Below are 20,867 nucleotides of genomic sequence, written 5' to 3'. Positions count from 1 at the left end.
GGTCAAGTACTTACCCCTAGCCGTCAATGTGGCCAAGTGGATCGCGTCCATTGGACAAACATGCTGCTAGAAACTCACTCTCGTGAATTGAGACGGGGATGATTAATGAATCAATCTGTAGGAGGCAAGTACCCAAAATATTTTGTATCAGTTTTTTAACTTTCTTTGGTGTCACATGCCCCTTTGAAAAGTTGAAGAAACGTTTACTTTCCTCTACATAAAAATACCCGCAATTTCATTTATGTTTGCAGGAAGTTCCTAGAACCTTGGAATGAATCTGTGAATCCCCAAATAAGAACCCCTGGTCCAGACAGTGAAATACTGAGGGGAAAAAGTATGAATATCTGCCTTCAAACAGCTGAAGAACTGTTGGAGGAGAAGAGTAATATGTAAATGTATGTGAGTAAGAAGATTAAAATGCTAAGACTATCCAGTGGAAAAGGGACAGTCTCTTCAATAAGAGGTGCTGGGAAAGTTAGACAGCCACGTGCAGAAGAATGAAACTGGACCATTCTCTTACACCAGACACAAAGATACACTCAAAATGAAAGATGAAAGATCTAAATGTGAGACAGGAACCCATCAAAGTCCTAGAGGAGAACACAGGCAATACCCTTTTTGACCTTGGCCACAGCAACTTCTTGCAAGATCCATCCATGAAGGCAAGAGAAACAAAAGCAAAAATGAACTATTGGGACTTCATCAAGATAAGAAGCTTCTGCACAGCCAAAGAAACAGTCAACAAAACTAAAAGACAACCTACAGAATGGGGGAAGATATTTGCAAATGACCTATCAGATAAAGGGCTAGTTTCCAAGATCTATAAAGAACTTATGAAACTCAACAGCAAAGAAACAGACAATCCAATCATGAAATGGGCAAAAGACATGAAGAGAAATCTCACAGAGGAAGACACAGACGTGGCCAACACGCACATGAGAAAATGCTCTGCATCACTTGCCATCAGGGAAATACAAATCAAAGCCACAATGAGATCCCACCTCACACCAGTGAGAATGGGGAAAATTAACAAGGCAGGAAACCACAAATGTTGGAGAGGATGCGGAGAAAGGGGAACCCTCCTGCACTGTTGGTGGGAATGTGACCTGGTGCAGCCACTCTGGAAAACTGTGTGGAGGTTCCTCAAAGAGTTAAAAACAGACCTGCCCTAGGACCCAGCAATTGCACTGCTGGGGATTTACCCCAAAGATACAGATGCAGTGAAAGGCTGGGACACCTGCACCCCGATGTTCCTAGCAGCAATGTCCACAATAGCCAAACTGTGGAAGGAGCCTCGGTGTCCATTGACAGATGATGGATAGAGAAGCTGTGGTCTATGAATATAATGGAATATTCCTCAGCCGTTAGAAACTACAAATACCCACCATTTGCTTCGACTGGATGGACCTGGAGGGGATTATGCTGAGTGAAGTCAGTCAATCAGAGAAGGACACACATTATATGGTCTCATTCATTTGGGGAATATAAAAGAGTGAATATAAAAAATAGTGAAAGGGAATAAAGGGGAAAGGAGAGAAAATGAGTGGGAAATATCACAGAATGTGAGAGACTCCTAACTCTCAGAAATGAACAAGGGGTGGTGGAAAGGAAGGTGGGTGGGGGTGGGGGTGACTGGGTGACGGGCACTGAGGGGGGCACTTGGTGGGATGAGCACTGGGTGTTATGCTATATGTTGGCAAATCGAACTCCAATAAGAAATATACAAAAAAGATTAAAATGGTATAAAAATGAAGATGTGGTTCTCTTTGGGGAGAGTATAATGTGCAGTTTTACTTTTTTGTGTGTTTCCCAACTATTCTACCAAGAATACGTTTAGTTTTATAATCAGATAAAGCATTTTTTAAAAAAGAAAAATAATTGATTTCAAATGCTTCAGACAGGGTTTAGAATAATGGATGGAATTGGCAAGAATAGAGATTTTTACTCGGCGGTACTGATTGTCTTAGAAATAATTACCATGTCCCTAAATCTATCCTTGCCTTCCTATAACCTATTTTCAAAACAGAAGCCAGTTGTGTTAAAACAAATCAGAGGATGTCTCTCTGCTCAGAACCCCACGATGGATCTTGGGCTCACTCAGAGCAAGAGCCACAGTTCCTGCATTTGCCTACAAGGTTCCATATGACCCGGCCCCTCTTCTGTCTCCCACCTCATCCTCATCTCCTGCAACTGTCCCTCCAGCTTATTCTGGTTCTTTTGCTCCTTAGATGTCATCGCCTCCTTAAGTCTCTGCAAATGGCCTGCTCTCAGTAAGGCGCACCCTGCTTTAAACTGCATTCCCTCCGCCCTCTCATTACTCTTACTCTCCACCCCCGTTCTCGTACTCACTTCCTTTTTCTCATATAGCTTATCACCTTCTAACGTGCTGTGTCTGTTCCTATATGTTCTTGCTTATCATCTAATTCTCCTCATATGAGTGTAAGCTCCAAGAAGGCAGATTTTTTTTTTCAAGGAATGGCCCAGGGCGGCGTGCCCCAGATTTTTTTTTTATTTAAAAAATATTTTGGGGGGATCCCTGGGTGGTGCAACGGTTTGGCGCCTGCCTTTGGCCCAGGGCGCGATCCTGAAGACCCGGGATCGAATCCCACGTCGAGCTCCCGGTGCATGGAGCCTGCTTCTCCCTCTGCCTGTGTCTCTGCCTCTCTCTCTCTCTCTCTGTGTGTGACTATCATAAATAAATAAAAATTTAAAAAAATATATTTTTTTGATTTGTTCAATCCTAAGTACCCAGGAAAGTGCCCAGCTAATCGTGGACAGTCAGTAGACATGTGTTGAAGGAAAAGGAGGAGGTGAGGAGGGAGAAAAGACCTGGAGTGGTCATCAAAGACAAAGCAACTCTCACAGAAAGAATTCCTGAAATGAGAGAGAAGTTTGGCCTGGAAAATTGAAAGTTTACTTTCAAATCTTAAGTTTCTACATGATAGGACTCTTCTCTTCTTTCACCATAACCCAGATTTTTACTTACTTAAATTCATTACTTGCCAAACTTCTCGGACAGAAAGCATTTGGTTATGAGGAAGAGAAACCACCCAGGTTATATCAAACAAAAAGGGAAGTTTTACTTTTGCTCATAGACTCTCATGGATCCCAAGGGCAAGAACTCCAGGGTGGCCCCTTGAGAGGCTACAACCCGGATCGTCTCTTTGCCTTTTTCTGGTTCTTCTGGAGTTCTTCCCTGTCTTTCCCCAGAGGACATAGCCTTCCTTACCAGAGAGCTGCAGGACCTCCCAGCTCCAGGGCCCACCTCTAACTAATTAGAGTCTCCGTCTCAAATCCAAAGCCTTCAAGAGTAAATCTGATTGGCTTGGCACAGCTTATCGGTTGTTTCCCCATATGTCAAAGGGTCCCCTCGGCTGTCATCAAAGGCAACAGCATTAGAGAGTGGAACCATGACCCAGGAAGCCACCCTGGTGGGTCCCAGAGAAGCACATGAGCTGAAGAGGCAAACCGGCTGGCGTGCCAAGGCACCACCCCTCTGGAATCAACGGCATTAGCATTCTCAACAATCTAATTTCATTTCCCCGGCAATTTCCTGTCTGGAAGAGGTTGCTGATTTCTTTGAAGCTAAAATAGGCACATCCCTCACTTGTAAAAATAATAAGCAGCTTTCTGAGAAACTTCTGAGGAAATTTTTTACCACCGGGAAAGCACAGTAAGAGGAGTTCATCTCCCAGAATAAGAGGGACAGAGCCTTTACCCTGAAATAGACCTTCAGCCTATCGCAGATTTCCACGCCATGGGGGCACCCGAGTGCTCAGCGGTTGGGTGTCTGTCTTCGGCCCCGGGCGTGACCCCGGGGTCCCGGGATCAAGTCCCACGTCGGGCTCCCTGTATGGAGCCTGCTTCTCCCTCTGCCTGTGTCTCTGCCTCTCTCTCTCTCTGTGTCTCTCATGAATAAATAAATTAAAAATCTAAAAAAAAATTCACACCATGATCACAGATGCATATATAGTTGTTTTTTATAATAAGTAAGCTTTTTTTTAAATTAAAGTATAGTGTAAATACTGAACACCAATTACATTCAGCTTGATGAATTCCTGAAAGGAAACACTCCTGTAACCAACAACCTGATCATGAAATCAACACTACCACGCGGCCCGAAGAAATTTCTCCCCTCCCAGTGCTTAGCAAAGGTAACCATCCTCCTGACTTCCATAGGTTAGCTTTGCCCACGTCTAAGTGTTTGGCCCTTTGTTCTTACTGAGTTGCCTACCTTGTTGTTGTTGTTGTTGTTTTGTTTTTTTAAGCAGCTTTACGGAGGTATAATTGATATGCAGTAAAGCGCATGTATTTAAAATGCACAATTTGATACATTTGTACACCACAATCAAGCTAGTGAACACATCCATCCCTCCCAATCCCAACTAACCGTGGATTCACTTTCTGTCATTATCGATCCATTTGCATTCTCTAGAATTTCTATAAATTGAATCATGCAGGGTGTTTTTATTTCTACCGAGGTTCTTTCACGCAGAATAATTATTTTAAGATTTATCCTATCATTACATGGATCATTCCTAGTTCATTCCGTTTTATTTCTGAGTAGTATCCCATCGTATGGATATACCACACTTGGTTGATAAAACCTCTTAATTGGCATTTGAGTTGTTTCCAGTTTGGGGCTATTTAAAATAAAGCTAGTAAGAACATTTTTGCACAAGACCTTGAATTAACATATGTTTTCATTTATCTTGGATAGATATATATCTGGATCCTATGGTACATGCATATTTAACATAAACCACCAGAATTTCTTCCATTTTACACTCTCACAAGCAGTATGAGAGTTTCAGTTGCTCGGTCTCTCACTAACATTTGATGTGATCAATCTTTTTAATTTTAGACATTCTAATAGGTGTATAATGATATCCCAATTGATATAGGAATTTGCATTTCCCTAAAGATCATCTTTTGATGTGCTTGTTATCTATGTGCCTGTTTTGGTTAAGTGTTGTACAAGTCTCATTTTTTAAAAAAAATATATATTTCTTTTACAAAGAGAGAGAGAATGTGAGCGAGCAGAAGGAGGGGCAGAGGGAAAGAGAGAATCAGAAGTAGATTCTTCTGAGCGCAGAGCCCCACGTGGGGCTCCAACCCAGGACCCTGAGATCATGACCTGAGCCAAAACCACAAGTTGGACGCTTAGCCAGCTGTGCCACCCAGGCACTCCTCTTCTGCTCGTGTTTTTTATTAGGTTGTTTGTTTTATTATTATTGAGTTCTAACAGTTATTTATAGTATCTGGATACAATTTCTTTATCAAATATGTGGTTTGCAAATAACTTCTCTCAGCTTGTGGCTTTTCTTTTCATTTTCTCAGCAGTATCTTTCAAAAAGCTGAAATTTAAAATTTTGTAAAGTCCAATTTATCATTTTTCTCTTTTGTGGGTCATACTTTGGGCATCATATCTCAGAGATCTTTCCCTAACTCAGCATCACACAGATTTTCCCCTATATTTTCTTTCAGAGATTTTATTGTTATTAGGCTTTACATTTAAGTCCATAATCTATCATGAGTACATTTGTGCATGTGCTGAAGCTTTTATATCAAAGTTGGTCGTGTTTTTTGTTTTTATTGGGTGTTTTTTTTTTTGCATTTTGATATCCAATTGCTTCAGCATCGATTATTAACAAGAAAATCCTTTCTTCTTTGAGTTGCCTGTGCACCTTTGTCAAAAATCAATGGACTATATATGTACGTCTATTTCTGGACTATATTCTGTTCCATGAATCTATCTGTCTATGCTGATGCAAATACACACTGACTTTATTATTGAGGCCTTGTACAAGTCCAGAAATCAGGTAGTATACATTCTCTAACTTCCTCCTTTCTCAAAGTTGTTTTAGCTATTCTAGGTCCTTTGCATTTCCAAATGAATTTTAGAATTAGCTTATCAATTTTGTAAACAAACGAACAAACAAAAACCTTGCCGAAATATTGATTGTGTTGAATTTATAAAATAAGCTGGATAAAACCGGACAACTTAATAATATCATCTTGTGATTCATAAACTCGGTATATTTAACTTAGGTCTTTAATTTCTCGCACCAATATTGAGTCTTTATGGGTTTGCAGTTGCAACAAATTTGGGTAATTTTTGGCCATTATCTGTTCAGATATTTTTCTATGCCTCCCCTTTCTTTTGGAGACTCCAAATACATATTCATTGACTAGTACAAAGGATCACATTTTTATTGATGCTGTTTATTTTCAATTTTTTTCTTTCTGTGTTTCATCCTGCTATGTGTTTAATTCACTAATCTTCTGTAATGTCTAATCTACTGTTAATTTTTCATGGCATTGTATTTTTCATCTCCAGAAGATTTATTTACATCTTTGTGATACCTTCCATGTCTCTACTTATGATGTCATCTCTCTAGCTTCTTGAACTTATAGGATGTAGTTATAATAGTTGTAATAGCTTCTAATTTTGTTAATTATTTTATCATCTGTGTCATTTCTGGGTTGGCTTCAGTTGATTTTTCTCCTTGTTTTGGGTCATACTTACCTGCTTATTTATAATTTCTGATCGGATGTCAAATACTGCAAATTATGTCTTGTTGGGTGTTGGATATTTTTGTTTACCTATAAATATATTGAGCTTTTATTTGAGACATAGTTAAGGTACTTGTAAACAGTTTGATCCTACAGTCTTGCTATTAAGTTTTATTAGGCAAGATCACAGCAGCATTTAATCTAGGGCTAGTTTTGCCCCATAATGTCTTTTTAGAGATTTTATTTATTTATTTAGAGAGAGAATGCAAGTAGAGGGAGGGGCAGAGGGAGTAGGAGAGAGAATCTCAAGCAGACTCCAAGCTAAGCACGGAGCCCGATGTGGGGTTTGATCTCATGACCCTGAGATCATAACCTGAGCCAAAATCAAGAGCTGGAGGCTTAACTGACTGAGCCACCCAGAGGCCCCTTTGCCCCACTATTGAGACAAAACTCCTCCAAAGTAGTCTACAGGGCCCTGTGAGTTATGGAGGCTTTCACTCTGGCTGGGAGAATAGGAACTATTTCTACCCTGTGCAATTCCCTGGTGATTTTTCCCTGTAATCTTTTTTCAGTGGTTCTTTCTCTAGTGTCGAGTAGTTTCTTCACCTATACCTGCTGATGAGGGTTCAGCCGAAGACCTCAGGGGACCACTGGGTAGGGAATCTCCAGGACGGTCTCTCTCTATAGCTCTCTCCCATCTAGTACTCCATTCTGCAAGTTCCGACTGTGTTAGCCTTCCCAAATTCCCAGATCCCTCTTCTCAACTCAGAGAGAGTGCAAGCGCCCTGTGCTGTGACCTAGAAAGTCTCTTGTGGGCAGTAAGTCAGGGCAATTGTGATGTCCATCTTGTTGGCTTCCTGCCTCCAGGTATTACTCTCCTTCAATGCTGAGGCTTAATGTCTTGAAAATTGTTGTATCATATATTTTTTTCTTTTGTTAAGAGGCTGTTTCAGTAGGGTAGGTAAATCTAGTCTCCTTTACTCAATCTTGGTTGGAAGCTGAATTTTGAATTGTCTATCATCTTCTTACTGATTCTGGTATTTCATGTATCCTGATTACAAGCCCCATGGCAAATAAAAGTAATCAAATATCTTCTTCTCTTCTGTGGCTTGTTTTTGTATTCCCTTAAACATGATTTTGATGAAGAGATATTCTCAATTTTAATGTTGTCCAATATACTACTTTTTTAATTTTAGGACTGGTACTTTCTGTTTCTATTGACCTTTTCCAAAATCAAAGAGATAGTTTTGAATGTTTTCATTTAGAGACATTCTAGTTTCTTCACTAAAATTTTTTTAAAGATTTATTTATTTCAGAGAGAGAGCGAGCAAGCGCATGAGCATGAGTGGGAGGGGCAGAGAGAAAGAGAATCTCAATCAGGCTCCACCCTGAACCTGGAGCCCAACAGGAGGCTCAACCCCCAGGACTCTGAGATCATGACCTCAGCTGAAACCAAGTCAGACGCTTAACCCTTAGCCGACTGAGAGACCTAGGTGCCCCTTTCCACTTTTTTAAATCTACAAATCGTCTGGCATGGATTTTTGTGTATGTTGTAAGATAGGAGACAAGATTTCTTTTTTTTCCATAGGAATGTCCAACTGACCCAGGACAACTTACTGAAAAGTCTATCATTTCCCCACTGTACTGTACTGTCAACTTTGTCCTCAATTTAATGACTAAATATGTATTGGTCTGTTTCTTGGTTCTCTGTACCTACAGTTTTTATCTCAGTCTAATAAATGGCACAGGTCTGAAGCAGTCATTTCATAATTTTCAGTTTAAAATAAAACTGAGTTGGGGCACCTGGCTGGCTCAGTTGGTAGAGCATGTGACTCTTGATCTCAGGGTTGTGAGTTTGAGCTCCAACACTGGGGATGGAGTCTACTTAAAGTAAAAAAAAAAGAAGAAAAAATAAAACAGTTTTATTAAGTATATATAACTTTGACTTTGTAGAATATTGTTGCTCATTCAAAATACAATTTGAACTCAAGAAGAGTGAAAAGGTAATTATTATATTAAATTACTCTAATACCATTATATAAATGTTTTTTATGTTACAATCTCAAAGGCATTTTGGTTTACATTCTACAAAATGACTACTTTCTTTTAGCCTAGTTAATAACCTTCATTTTGAAGTATTAGGTTAGAAATAAAATTATGCAATGCAGGCAGTGTTATCATAAACTGTTTAAATTTTTCATGGCCCCTAATAATTAAAATTGAAATACTCTAAAAACGATATTTTATTCCTTTGTCAAAAAAACATTTTCTAATTATAACTGTGTAAATCTTATTCCAAGGATATTTTCATTCCAGGATTATTTAAACACAACCTCCTTAGAAATGCATAGATGTATGAAAATCTCAATTTTTGAAGTTTAGGTTTAAGTTTTTGTTAACTAAAAAATATTACATGCCTTCTTTTTCCTATTATGAAAGTGACGCATTTTTGTTATAGAGAAAAGATCATATATACATAAGTGGGAAAACTTTAAAAGAGAAAAAAATCCCACCTTTAGGTAATGATCCATAGTATGGTTTGTCACTTTTTGGAGTCTGTTTACTCAGGAGACAATTTCCACCTGTTGTAGTTCTTTTGGACTGCTATAACAACAAACAACAACAACAACAACAACAAAAAACAACTGCGTGGCTTATAAATAACAGAAATTTATTTCTCATAGTCCTCCTGGAGGCTGGGGAGTCCAATATCTAAGCATCAGCAGATTCAGTGTCTAGAAAGAACCCTATTTCTGGTTCATAGATGGTGCCTTCTTGCTGTGTCCTCACATGGTGGAAAGGGGTAAGGGAGATTTTTCTGGCTTTTTAATAAAATTATTAATTCCATTATGAGGGCTCTGTTCTTTTTTTTTTTTTTTAATTTATGATAGTCACACAGGGAGAGAGAGAGAGAGAGAGAGAGAGAGAGGCAGAGACATAGGCAGAGGGAGAAGCAGGCTCCATGCACCGGGAGCCCGACGTGGGACTCGATCCTGGGTCTCCAGGATCGCGCCCTGGGCCAAAGGCAGGTGCCAAACCGCTGCGCCACCCAGGGATCCGAGGGCTCTGCTCTTATGACCTAATCACCTCCCCAAAGCCCCACCTCCTAATACCATCACCTCGGGTGCTAGGATTTTGATATATGAATTTTGAGGGCACATAAACGCTCAGACCACAGCACTGCACCTTGATGCCAGCACCATCTCGTCACCACGTCAGTAGTAAGAAAACCCTGGCTCACTCAGCCTCCTAATCAAAGCTTCCTTCATTCATTAGCTCACTCAATAAGTATGAGTTCAGTACCTATTATGTGCCAGGTGTCCAGTTAGGTGTGTAAATAAACTGAATAAACAAACTAGACACGGTCCTTATCATCCTTAGAGTCCATTACCTAGTAAAGAGAAGTAAATATCAATAAAATAACCTCAGACACAGATGTAAAATGACAACTGTGACACTTATTCTGAAGGAGAGAACAATAAACAGCATGGTAAGAGGGTAGAAAAGGGAGTATAATTCTACCAAGGTAGGAGGGAAAGTTTTCCTGTGGGAGAAATGGGTGGCCTGAGATCTGAAGGGTGGGAGAGGATGGAAAAACGAAATGAAAGTCCCGGGGCGGGGGTGGGGGGGGAGGGTGGGGGCAGCATGCCCAGCACGGGAACAGCAAGAATGTAGGCCTTGTAGTAGGAGGCGGGAAGTACGAGTTGGTGGGAGGGGGGCGAGGTGGGGAGTTTAGCGCAGAAGGAGGTAGAGATGGTACAGGCTGAGGCCATGTGCATCTGTAGACCCACGACACTAAGGATTTACGCCTTTATCCTGTGATCAACGGGCAGCTACTGAACTGATCATATTTGTGTTTTATGAAGATTACTCTGGCTGAAAAGTGGAGAATCTACTTATCAGGGGAAATAGAAGGTGTATGCTTTAAGAATATAACCAAAAATCCAAGTGAGAGATGAAATAACTTCAAAAAGAGTGGCAGTCCAGAAGTGGATGAGTGGGGAAATGATTCCATAGGCCAGCGCATCTCCGTTTGGTAGGGGCTGGTGATGGAAGATGAGAGAAGACATAAAGAATGACTCCAAGAGAAAAGAAAGGAAGCAGAAGAGGACTAGATTTGGTGCAATCTGGAGACCAGGATTTTGATTTTGTTGATGTAATTGAGCCAAGCAGCATATAAAGAAGGCAGCTAGATTTATAGGAGGGTCTATCAGGAGAGAGAACTAAGCTGGAACGGAAATGTGTGAAGTGTTTATGTGCAGATAAAGCACAGAGACCGCCACACAGGAGAAAGCACAGAATGCAAAGAGAGGGGGCTGGACTTTAGAACGCCAAGGGCTAGCAGAAGAAGAGCCTGTAAAGAGATCCAAGAAGGAGCAAGGAGACAGGGAGGTCCAATGCTGCAGTGTCTCAGAGAACAGGGTACTGAGTTTTAGGAAGGAGAGATCAAGAAATATGACGACTAAAAATTCTGGTCTGATTTAGTGATGTGGGGGTGACTGGTGACCTTGGCAAGTACAAGAGAGAAAGTGAGATGGTCGCTAGAATGAAGGCAGGTTGAAGAATGATGGAGGATGAACTAGAGACAGAAAATATAGCAGCGCTCAAGAGTGATCTGGCTGTGAGAGAAGAGAGAAGAGCTGGTACCTGAAAAGAAATATGAAAAGTGCAGGGTTTTTCACACCATTTTAACAGAAAAGATGAATGTTTAAGACATGATGGATAGGGGTGCCCGGGTAGCTCAGTCAGTTAAGCATCTGCTTTCGGCTCAGCTCATGCTCCTGGAGTCCTAGGATCAAGCCCCAGATCCAGCCCCATGTTGAAACCCATGCCCGGCTCCCTGATCAGCAGAGTCTACTTCCCTCTCCCTCTGCCCCTGCTCACTTGTGTTCTCACGCTCTCTCTCAAATAAATCAATACAATCTTTAAAAAAAACCAAAAAGCATGATGGATAATTTAACTTGGTTTTCAATTAAAACTGAAGAGAACTATAATCTCTTGCCTTAATCCTTTTGTCAATTACAATGCAGCCAATTTTCATTTTAATCATATGGTAGTTTACTCAAAGGAATAGCGCTAACATTAGGGAAGAATTAAATAATCTGCAATTGCATGTTATCAGCAATTTCATATAAGATTCCCCTCACAATAGCTATTAAAAGGTATTATAGTATACTAATGGTTCACTTCCATTTTAAAGTGTAGTGTGTGTGTGTGTGTGTTTTAACGTGCACCCAAACAGATCATGATGGCATAAAGCAAAATTTGGTAAACTATGGCCCTTTTGCCAAATCTGGCTCACCATTTGCTTTTGTAAATAAAGTTTTATGGGAATGCATACATCCACAAAGAGCAATGGAAAGGACTACATGGAGAGTATTTAGATAAAGAAGAGATCATTTGTAGGGTGAGGTTCTTGAGAAGGTGTACTGGGATGAAATCCAAAGCATAAGTTGAGGGATTGGCCTCTTGTAGGAAGAAAGCGATGTTTTCTATTTGCCATAGGAAGAAGGGAGAGTAGGAGAAGTGAAGATAATTTGTAGGTTTGCATATTTGATGGCTACAGGTTGAAGGAGTTTACATGTGACCACTGGCATCCCGGTGATGCTGTAAAAAAGATCTTCAGTTGATAAAGATGGTGGGGGAGTCGGAATTAGAGAAGTCTGAAGAAGTTTAACAGTTACTACAAGCACTATTTATAATAGCCAAAGGGTAGAAACAATCAAAATGTCCAACTGATAAATGGATAAGGAAAATGTGCAGTATCTATACAATGGAATGCTATCTAACAATAGGAAGGAATGAAGTACTGACATATGCTACAACGTAGATAAACCTTGAAAACATGCTTAATAATGAAATGCAAGCAGTACAAAAGGCCACTTATTGTATAATTCCATTTACATGGGATGTCCAAAAGATGCAAGTAGAAAGATTAAGTGGTTGTCAGGGGCAAGGGTGGAGGGGGGAATGGAGAGGGACTGCTAATGGGAATTTCTTTGCAAATGGGGCTTCTTTTTGGGGCAATGAAATATTCTGAAATTAGTGGTGAGACTGAAGAATTTCTTAACTATACTATAAATCACTGAATTGTGCACTTTAAAAATGTGAATTTTATGGTATGTGAATTATATATCAATAAAGCTATTATTATTTTTAAGATTTTATTTATTTATTCACAAAGATAGAGGCAGAGACACAGGCAGAGAGAGAAGAAGGCTCCATCCCGGGAGCCCGACATGGGACTTGATCCCTGGTCTCCAGGATCAGGCCTGGGGCTGAAGGCGGCATTAAACCGCTGAGCCACCCGGGGTGCCCTATTTTTTTTTTTTTTTTAAAAAGACAAGTTATTTCATCAAAAAAAAAAAAAAAAAAAGACAAGTTATTGCAGGGAGTAGGCTACTGCACTGTCCAGATAAAGGAAGTGGAACTACCAGGTAGCAGGGACATCCATAAAGCTAATGAAGCTTTAGCACAGGTCTCCCATGGGAGTAGGAACTGCTGGAAGAGGTGGAGAGTCCTTGTGGGAGGGGAAGCCAGGATGCACTCAGGTGGCATGTACGTGTAAGGGCTCTGGTAAATCACCATAAAGATTTCAAAAGAAACGCGCCTGTATCTCCACGGCTCCAGTAAATATGTCTGTCTTTTATTTCTTCACTCTGAATACATATTCATCCTAATTTTATATTTGTAATTGTATATTCTTTTTCTTTAAAAGGACTCTGCAAACTGTATAAGTTTTAGAGTCCAGAAAACTAAGACTTGCCCCTACAGATAGTTGAGGATCTATTTGAGGTCTTGGAACATGAATTTATGGTGATGCCACTTACCCTGTTGGGTGATTCCCTCCACTTGGTTGTGTGGATGCAGAGGAAAGTAGAGTTGGGCTCATCCAGAATTGGGTTTTGTGAGTTGGGACCACGTCATTAAAAATACGGACCATGGAATTTAAACTGGACAAGGGGGAAGTGGAGAAAGGAGAGCTCTGATGGATCACGAGAGAGCAAAGCGTTAATAGGCTAGAAAAGCTATTAAGAAGATTACATAGAAGATCTTCAGAGATCAAGTTGGAAGACATGTGGTTAAAGGAGGATGCTGGAGGTAAACGACAAAGTCCATAGCAGCGATTGTTTGAGGTGATTTGAACCACAGGAAACGATATGATCATTTGCTGCAAGAAAACATTTCAACCCTAATCGGCAAGCATCTGTGCAAGCTGTCCCTTGTCTGTAACCTCACCCAGTGCAACGTCCCTCTCACTTGCCTCACTGCTGCCTTCGTTCAGGTCCTTCCAGATTGAGGACTTGTGTGCCTAGTAGCTCCCGTCTGGAATGTTCTCTGCTACTTTGCCAGGCTAACTGCACTCAACCTGAGGATCTCCTTTTGAAGTCTTTTCTTCAGGGAAGTCTATCCCAACCCATCCATTCTCTTCCCAGGGGTAGATCCTCCAGTTATATGCCCAGATAAGACTCTATTTTTCTTTCATACCATTTCACACCACACATGACTGTACTGTAGAAGTTACAGGGCTAATTACCTGTAAAATGTGTTTCTCCAGGAGAGAGGGATTCTAGAAGAGGTCTGACTTTTCTCCCTATTGGATCCCAGGTCCTCTGGGACTTGGACATAGGATATTCCATAAGTATTTGTTGTATGAATGAAACTCAAGATTCTTAGTTGGGATAACTTTTTCCGGGATATGCTTTAATTTATGAATATAAAATGTGATTTAACAGATAATCTAAGATGGTATGCGTTAAAATAATGCAAATTTCCTTTCTAAAGTAAATACATGAAGATGTATCTACCTTCAACCTCTCCTCGCCCCTTATTTGATCTCCAGAAATACAAATCTAGGGGCGCCTGAGTGGCTCCCGGCTGAGCTCCTGCCTTCAGCTCAGGGCGTGACCCCGGGGTCCCGGGATCGGTATCGAGTCCCACGTCGGGCTCCCTGCGTGGAGCCTGCTTCTCCCTCTGCCTGTGTCTCTGCCTCTCTCTCTCTCTCTCTCTCATGTATAAATAAAATAAATAATAAAACAATAGAAATGCAATTCTAAAACAGCACAGCTGAAGGGGAAAATACTTAAAGATTTCTTCAAGTATTCTCCTATCTCATGGAAATGAGATAATCGAATCCTTTATCTGAAATAAAGAAAAGATTACTGGAACTCGCAGAAGCTAAGCAGTACAAAGCCCATTACAATTTTCCGTTGAAAAGACTTTCTCAGTGCAGATAGCGATAACTCTTCTCAAGCCAAGAGTGAACTGATCTCACGTCAATCACAAACGCTTCCGACTCGGCACAGACCCGCTTCCTGCGGGAGAAGCGGCAAACGTGCGTTCACACACTCGGGACGAGCCGGCCTGGTGACAATCGCGCGTTCCGAGCCCTGAGATTCCAAGAAAAGCAAGTCCCGCCGGTCGCTGGTTCCGTCTGCCCCGGTCCGGGCGGTCCCCACCACCGCGGCACCTCCGCGTACACGCCTCAGGGCCGCCTCGGCCCCGCGACCCCGGGCGCTCTCCGCCTCACCCGCGCTTCCGTCGGGCACCGCGTCGCGGCGGCGGGCGCTCGGCGGGCCCCGGGTTCGCGGCGGGGGGGGCGCGGCCGGGTCCCGGGGCCGCCGGGAGGCGAAGGCTGCGCTAGCGGCGCGCGGCCCGGCAGCTCCCCGCCGACGCTCTCAGACTTTCCCTGAGTCTGTTACCTCGTGAGGACCGTCCTGGGCCTTGGTTTTCCAGAAACCAACGGGAAAAAGCGTTTCCACGACAGGGCAGCGCGGGGCTGCGGACCGGGTGCCGCCCCCGCCGGGCGCGCGCGGGCAGAGCCTCGGGGCCGACACCGCGCTCCGGGGGGTCCGCGAGCAGCCGCCCCGCGGGGGGGGGCCGCGGGGGGGGGCCGCGGGGGGCGCCGCAGCCGGGGGCCCGGGCCGAAGCGCCGCCCCCGCCCACACGGCCCTCAGCCCCCCGCGTCCGCCCCGGCCCGCAGCCCCGGGTCGCCCCTCCCCCCGCCAGGCCCCGCCCCCGGCCGCCCCCCCGCGCCGGCCCCCGCATCCCGCCCCCCGCCCCCCGGGCTCGGCCCCCCCGCGGGCTGGACGCGCCGCTGCCGCCGCCCCCCGCCGCCCAGGGCCCGCGCGGCCGCCCGGACTACACATCCCAGGGTGCCTCTCGGACGCCGCCCCCCGCCCGCCCCGCCGCTCCCTCCGCCCCCGGCCCTTGTTGTGGCCGCGAGTGCGGCGGCGGAGTTTCTCAGAAAGTCTGCAGCGCCCGGGCCGCGGACGGGAGCCGCCGGGAGCCGCCGGGAGCCGCCGGGAGCCCCCGAGAGCGCGACGCGCCGGACCCTGCCCCGCGCCCCGCCCGCCGCCGCCCCCGCCCCCGCCGCCCCCGGACCTGCCCCGCCGCCTGCCGCCGCCCCGGGCCTCCGCCTCCCGACGCCGGGCGCAGCCGAGCCGGGGGCCGAGCCGGGGGGCGCCGCTGGGGCCGGGCCGCGGGCGCGGGGGAGCGCGGGCGGCGGCGTCCTGGGCCGGCGCCCGGGGAGGCCCGTTCCGGGGGCGGAGCGCGCGCGGCCGAGCCCGGGTCCGCGGGCAGGAGCGCTCCGGGCGCCGGCGGGACGGGCGCGCTGACGAGGCCCCGCAGCCCCGGCCCCGCGGCCCCGGCCCCCGCCCCCGCCCCCGCCCCGCACGCGCCCCGCCCGCCCCGCCGCCTCGGGCCGCCGAGGTCCCGCGGGCGGCGCGCACCATGAGCGGCGGCGAGGTGGTCTGCTCGGGCTGGCTCCGCAAGTCCCCGCCGGAGAAGAAGCTGAAGCGCTACGTAAGTGCGGCGGCGCCGCCCGGGCCCCCGCCCCGCCCCGCCCCGACCCCGGCCCGGCCGCGGCCCCGGCCCCCGCCCGCAGCCCAGCGCCTCGCGTCCCGACGGCCCCGGGGCGCCCGGACCCCCCGACCTGCCGCCGCTCTCACCCCCTGGGGGCAGACCCGAGGGGGCGCCCCCGCCCGCTGCCCCCCGCCCGGACCGCAGCCCAGGCCCGCGGAGCTCGGACGGCCGCGGAACCGGCGTCGCAGACCCGCGGGGGACGAGGGCGGCGGCCTTGGGGACGGGGGGGGGGGCGGAGGGGACGGGGACCGAGGGGCGGAGGGGACCGGGACCGAGGGGCGGAGGGGACCGAGGGGCGGAGGGGACCGAGGGGCGGAGGGGACCGGGACCGAGGGGCGGCCGGGCGTCTAGGCGTCCGCCTCCAGGGCCGTCGGGGGGGCCGGGCTGCGGGCGTTTGGGCGCCTCGGGCGCGCTCTCCAGCGGGGGGGGGGCAGCCGAGGCCGCGGGGTCTCCGCGTCGGACGGTCTCGCCCAGGCCGCCGGGATCCGGACGCGGCGTCGGCGGCACCGACACAACCTGCGGAGTAGGTGCTGCGCTGTTTCAGCTGCTCCGAGAACATTCCTGGAAAGAACCAGCCTTGCCGCCCGCGCCCTCCTCAGGGCCCAGAACCTTCCCCTCCCTCACCCGCCCGTCCCCGCTGTCGCCCTCCTCAGGGCCCAGACCTTCCCCTCCCTCACCCGCCCGTCCCCGCTGTCACCCTCCTCGGGGCCCAGAACCTTCCTCAGGGCCCAGAACCTTCCCCTCCCTCACCCGCGGGTCCCCGCCGCCGCCCTCCTCAGGGCCCAGAACCTTCCTCAGGGCTCAGACCTTCCCCTCCCTCACCCGCCCGTCCCCGCTGTTGCCCTCCTCAGGGCCCAGACCTTCCCCTCCCTCACCCGCCCGTCCCCGCTGTCGCCCTCCTCAGGGCCCAGAACCTTCCCCTCCCTCACCCGCCCGTCCCCGCTGTCACCCTCCTCGGGGCCCAGAACCTTCCCCTCCCTCACCCACTGGTTCCCGCCGCCGCCCTCCTCAGGGCCCAGAACCTTCCTCAGGGCCCAGAACCTTCCCCTCCCTCACCCGCCCGTCCCCGCTGTCGCCCTCCTCAGGGCCCAGAACCTTCCCCTCCCTCACCCGCCCGTCCCCGCCGCCGCCCTCCTCAGGGCCCAGAACCTTCCCCTCCCTCACCCGCCCGTCCCCGCTGTCGCCCTCCTCAGGGCCCAGAACCTTCCCCTCCCTCACCCGCCCGTCCCCGCTGTCACCCTCCTCGGGGCCCAGAACCTTCCCCTCCCTCACCCGCCCGTCCCCGCTGTCACCCTCCTCAGGGCCCAGAACCTTCCCCTCCCTCACCCGCCCGTCCCCGCCGCCGCCCTCCTCAGGGCCCAGAACCTTCCCCTCCCTCACCCGCTGACCCTTTGGCTTTGCCCTCTGCAAAGGAGAAATGGCACATTTGTCCCGGCATATGGAGCCAATGGTTTTTTAGTGAAATGTGTTTTCAAAAGCGAATATATGCCTCCTTGGATACAGATTTACTCTTGGGGGCCCGCACCTCCCATGAAACTGGCCTCTTGTCCGAGGGGGTCTACACCCAGTGGTAGAATCCACGTTGATTTTATGAGTCAGTCCTTGGATAGTGAAGTGCAGAGTTTAGCGCGTGGACTCGCCGTGAGTTTCTGGTTCACTCTCTGCCGGCATCGGTCGCACACGTAATTCTCATTCAAGAACTTGATGCCGCACATCCTAAAAAGACTTCTCCAGAAATGTTGGCCCCTTTCAAATCCTGTCTCTTATCACAGCTTCCTGAACGTTCTGGTAAAGGTGCTAACTAACTTTATTTCAACGTTTCTGGGAGACAGTGGTTCATTTAGTTCTTCTATAAAGAATGTTGTGTGTGTGTGAGGAGAGGACGGGGGCAGGTAGGCGCATTTGTTTTCAGAGGCGCATCTTCGGAATCCCGTAGACCTCGGTAGGTCCTTGGAAGAAACTGCAGGTCGGTAGGTTTGCCAACACAGGTGGTGGTTATAGGGGCGTGATGGATTCTTTCAGATGGTTGGTTGGGTCTCTCAAAAGATACCTAGCACTAGCCTAGACCCCCCTAAGATTAGAAAATACCCGTAGGAGAGAAGCCTGGCTCTTGGGCTCACAAGTTAATGTGGTATAACCGAGGAAGAGAATCAGCCAAAAAGATGGTCTTAGCAAGGACCAAGAAAATGAAAAGTCCCAAATAAAGGAATGTGTATTATTTCATTCGATCATTACAACAGGTTTATGAGATAGGTGCTACGTCTGCTTCACAGACGAGAAGGCAGTTTCTGTAACCAGATTGTGCCGCAGACAGAACTTGAACCCAGATCTGCCTGACTGGACTATAAAAAGTACTAACCTTTTATGTGAACTTTTATATGAACTCTGACCTAGTTCATTTCAAGTCGAGCTCAGACTAAATCATCTTTAAAGCTCCTTTCAGATGATGACTTTCCAGGAGTCTATGGAGGTTAGTTGAGGATGCAGGGAAGAAGCAAGCTGGGGATGAGGTGTGGTGCTGAAGAAACAGCTTTCTGAGTCTTTGGGAAAATGAGACAAGAATACGGGAACAAGTGAACCAGCATAAAGTGGTTTCAGACTGTGTGCCCAAGCTGTTATTTATTTTTTTAATAGATGTTTTGAGGAGCAAGCTCAACGTAGTCTGAAACCACGGGGATACTTTAGAGAGAGAGTGGGCTTCCTAAGTTATGTTTTCAACAGGGGGAAGGATATGCCGAACAGCTGGGTGGAGGTGGGGCTTTTCTTGCTGGCTGAGCACCAGTGTTTTCTTTACGTACAGAGCTGGCCCAGGAAGACAGTGTGCAAGGAGAGTGACTACCAGAATTTAAGGGGTCGCAGAAGACTAGAGTGTTATAATTTAAAATGAGGCCTGTTTAGCTGTCATGTTGTTGCCTAGAAGTTTTTGACATTTCTGGATTTATTGGTCTTTAGGCCGTGGTATCAAATTCAGATTGTTTTTGCTAAAGCAGCTTTGACCCTCAAAGACGCATATGTGCATGCGTTTCATATTCTTGTCTCATGTAAAATCTTTATGAAAATAAAAGGTAAAAGGAAACATTGTTGGCCATCCAATAGGCAAAATGTTGCTTCATAATGATTTTTAATGAATGGATTTGCTGTGAATAGATATCTTGGATGAGCGGTACTGTAATTGTTAAACGAGACATCAGGGAGTTTGAGCATTGATTCTTTTGGGGAGCATTTGGCTCATGGGATTTTGACAGTTGTCTCACTGTTTACGGTATTTATAGGGTAGTCCAAACGTTGATTAAGATGATACTTAAGGGCTTTTATGTGACAAAAAATTGTTTTAGTTTTTATCTTTAAAGTCATCTCATGTTATGGCCCCAGCGCATTCCGTTTACAAATCCATTTTATGTTTATTGTTTCATAGTCAACTCACACAGCATTGTGTTCTTTGCACACTAGTGTTTTCATTTGGTATGAAAGCGATTCTTAAATTTTCCAAAGAGAGTAAAAGGAACATAAAAAAGAGGGAGAGAAAGGGAAAGCCTGGATTAGCGCATAGATTCCCTAGCCTTGTCATCTCTTTTTACTCTTTTCTATATTTATTTGCAAAAGGGTAAGAGCCTCTTGTATGTGTTTCATCTTCTGTGAATTTTTTTTTCTGTGAATTTTTTGAAGTCTACTTAAAGTGAAGGTAAAAACATTCATGCTTTCTTTCAGTTTTGTTACTACTGTGCTTTGGTTTTTGTTCTGTGTTATGTATTAAACAGCTGCTTTTTTACTTAAGGACTGGAGTAGAAACATATACAGATCACCGTCACTCAGGTTACAGAAAACAAGTAAACTTTTGATAGCATGCACTCAACGGTGGTGCTCGGATTTTTAAAGAGTATTTAAACATAAATCAGCCATTTGAAGTAATGGTGGGATTTTCATCAGGACTTGGAATTTCAACTAAGATAAAATGTAAGTCTGAAAACAAAGGATTCATTCAAGCCAGCTGGCTCTCACCATATCTCTGCAGGAGGAGCTTCCCTATGGCCTGCCTCAAGTCTGGACACCAAGTTTGGGCTCCTCCAGAGCCCAGCTGTCAGCAGTGGGCAGGTGTGCCATCTCCGCAGGAGAACCTGCTTCTGAGGCCACACCAAGGTGGCCTGCTAGCTGCCAGCCAGCCTGGGAGCAAGACCTCGGCCAGTTCTTGGGTGTGCAGTCTGCACCTAGCTTGAACTCTACTCTCAGCTGTCAGTTAATAGGATGGTTTTTGTCCGGACTTCCAGAACATGCCCCTGATTTTGGAAATGGGCTTGGGAACAGAGATAGCCTCTTCTTCTGGGCGGGCACCTGACATCTTACGTAGAGGAGAAGGAGGGAAGCAGGCAGAGTTAGCAGCATCCCTTTATTCCAGGACAGCCTGGAGTCTGTGCTGAGCATTAGGTCTCTGTGTATAGTGTCACCACAGCAAATGGGCCTGTGATGTCTGAAAGAAAGTCTGGACTTTC

At 46.6% G+C, this 20,867-nt stretch overlaps 1 protein-coding gene and 1 long non-coding RNA gene across 4 annotated transcripts in view; one reads left to right on the top strand and one right to left on the bottom strand.

Annotated features, from left to right (window-relative positions):
* LOC112911652 (uncharacterized) overlaps positions 1-15,434 on the bottom strand; it is a 38,755-nt gene extending 23,321 nt beyond the window's left edge. Inside the window, exon 1 of one of the 2 annotated variants that reach the window (XR_012000910.1) lies at positions 15,219-15,434. This is a non-coding gene — a long non-coding RNA (uncharacterized lncRNA). Of the gene's footprint in view, positions 1-14; positions 1,130-15,218 lie in introns of those variants that run through there. The other variant, XR_012000912.1, reaches the window with a different exon arrangement.
* A 328-nt stretch (positions 15,435-15,762) lies between these two features.
* GAB1 (GRB2 associated binding protein 1) overlaps positions 15,763-20,867 on the top strand; it is a 114,725-nt gene continuing 109,620 nt past the window's right edge. The window contains exon 1 of one of the 2 annotated variants that reach the window (XM_072755177.1): positions 15,763-16,320. In XM_072755177.1, coding sequence (XP_072611278.1) covers positions 16,249-16,320 — 72 coding nt within the window. In that variant the 5' untranslated portion in view covers positions 15,763-16,248. The remainder of the gene's footprint in view (positions 16,321-20,867) is intronic. The other variant, XM_072755166.1, reaches the window with a different exon arrangement.

Source organism: Vulpes vulpes, chromosome 4, assembly GCF_048418805.1.
Source record: "Vulpes vulpes isolate BD-2025 chromosome 4, VulVul3, whole genome shotgun sequence".
Lineage (NCBI taxonomy): Eukaryota > Metazoa > Chordata > Mammalia > Carnivora > Canidae > Vulpes > Vulpes vulpes.
Note: the sequence above shows the minus strand (reverse complement) of the source record. Positions and strands in the feature narration are given on the sequence as shown.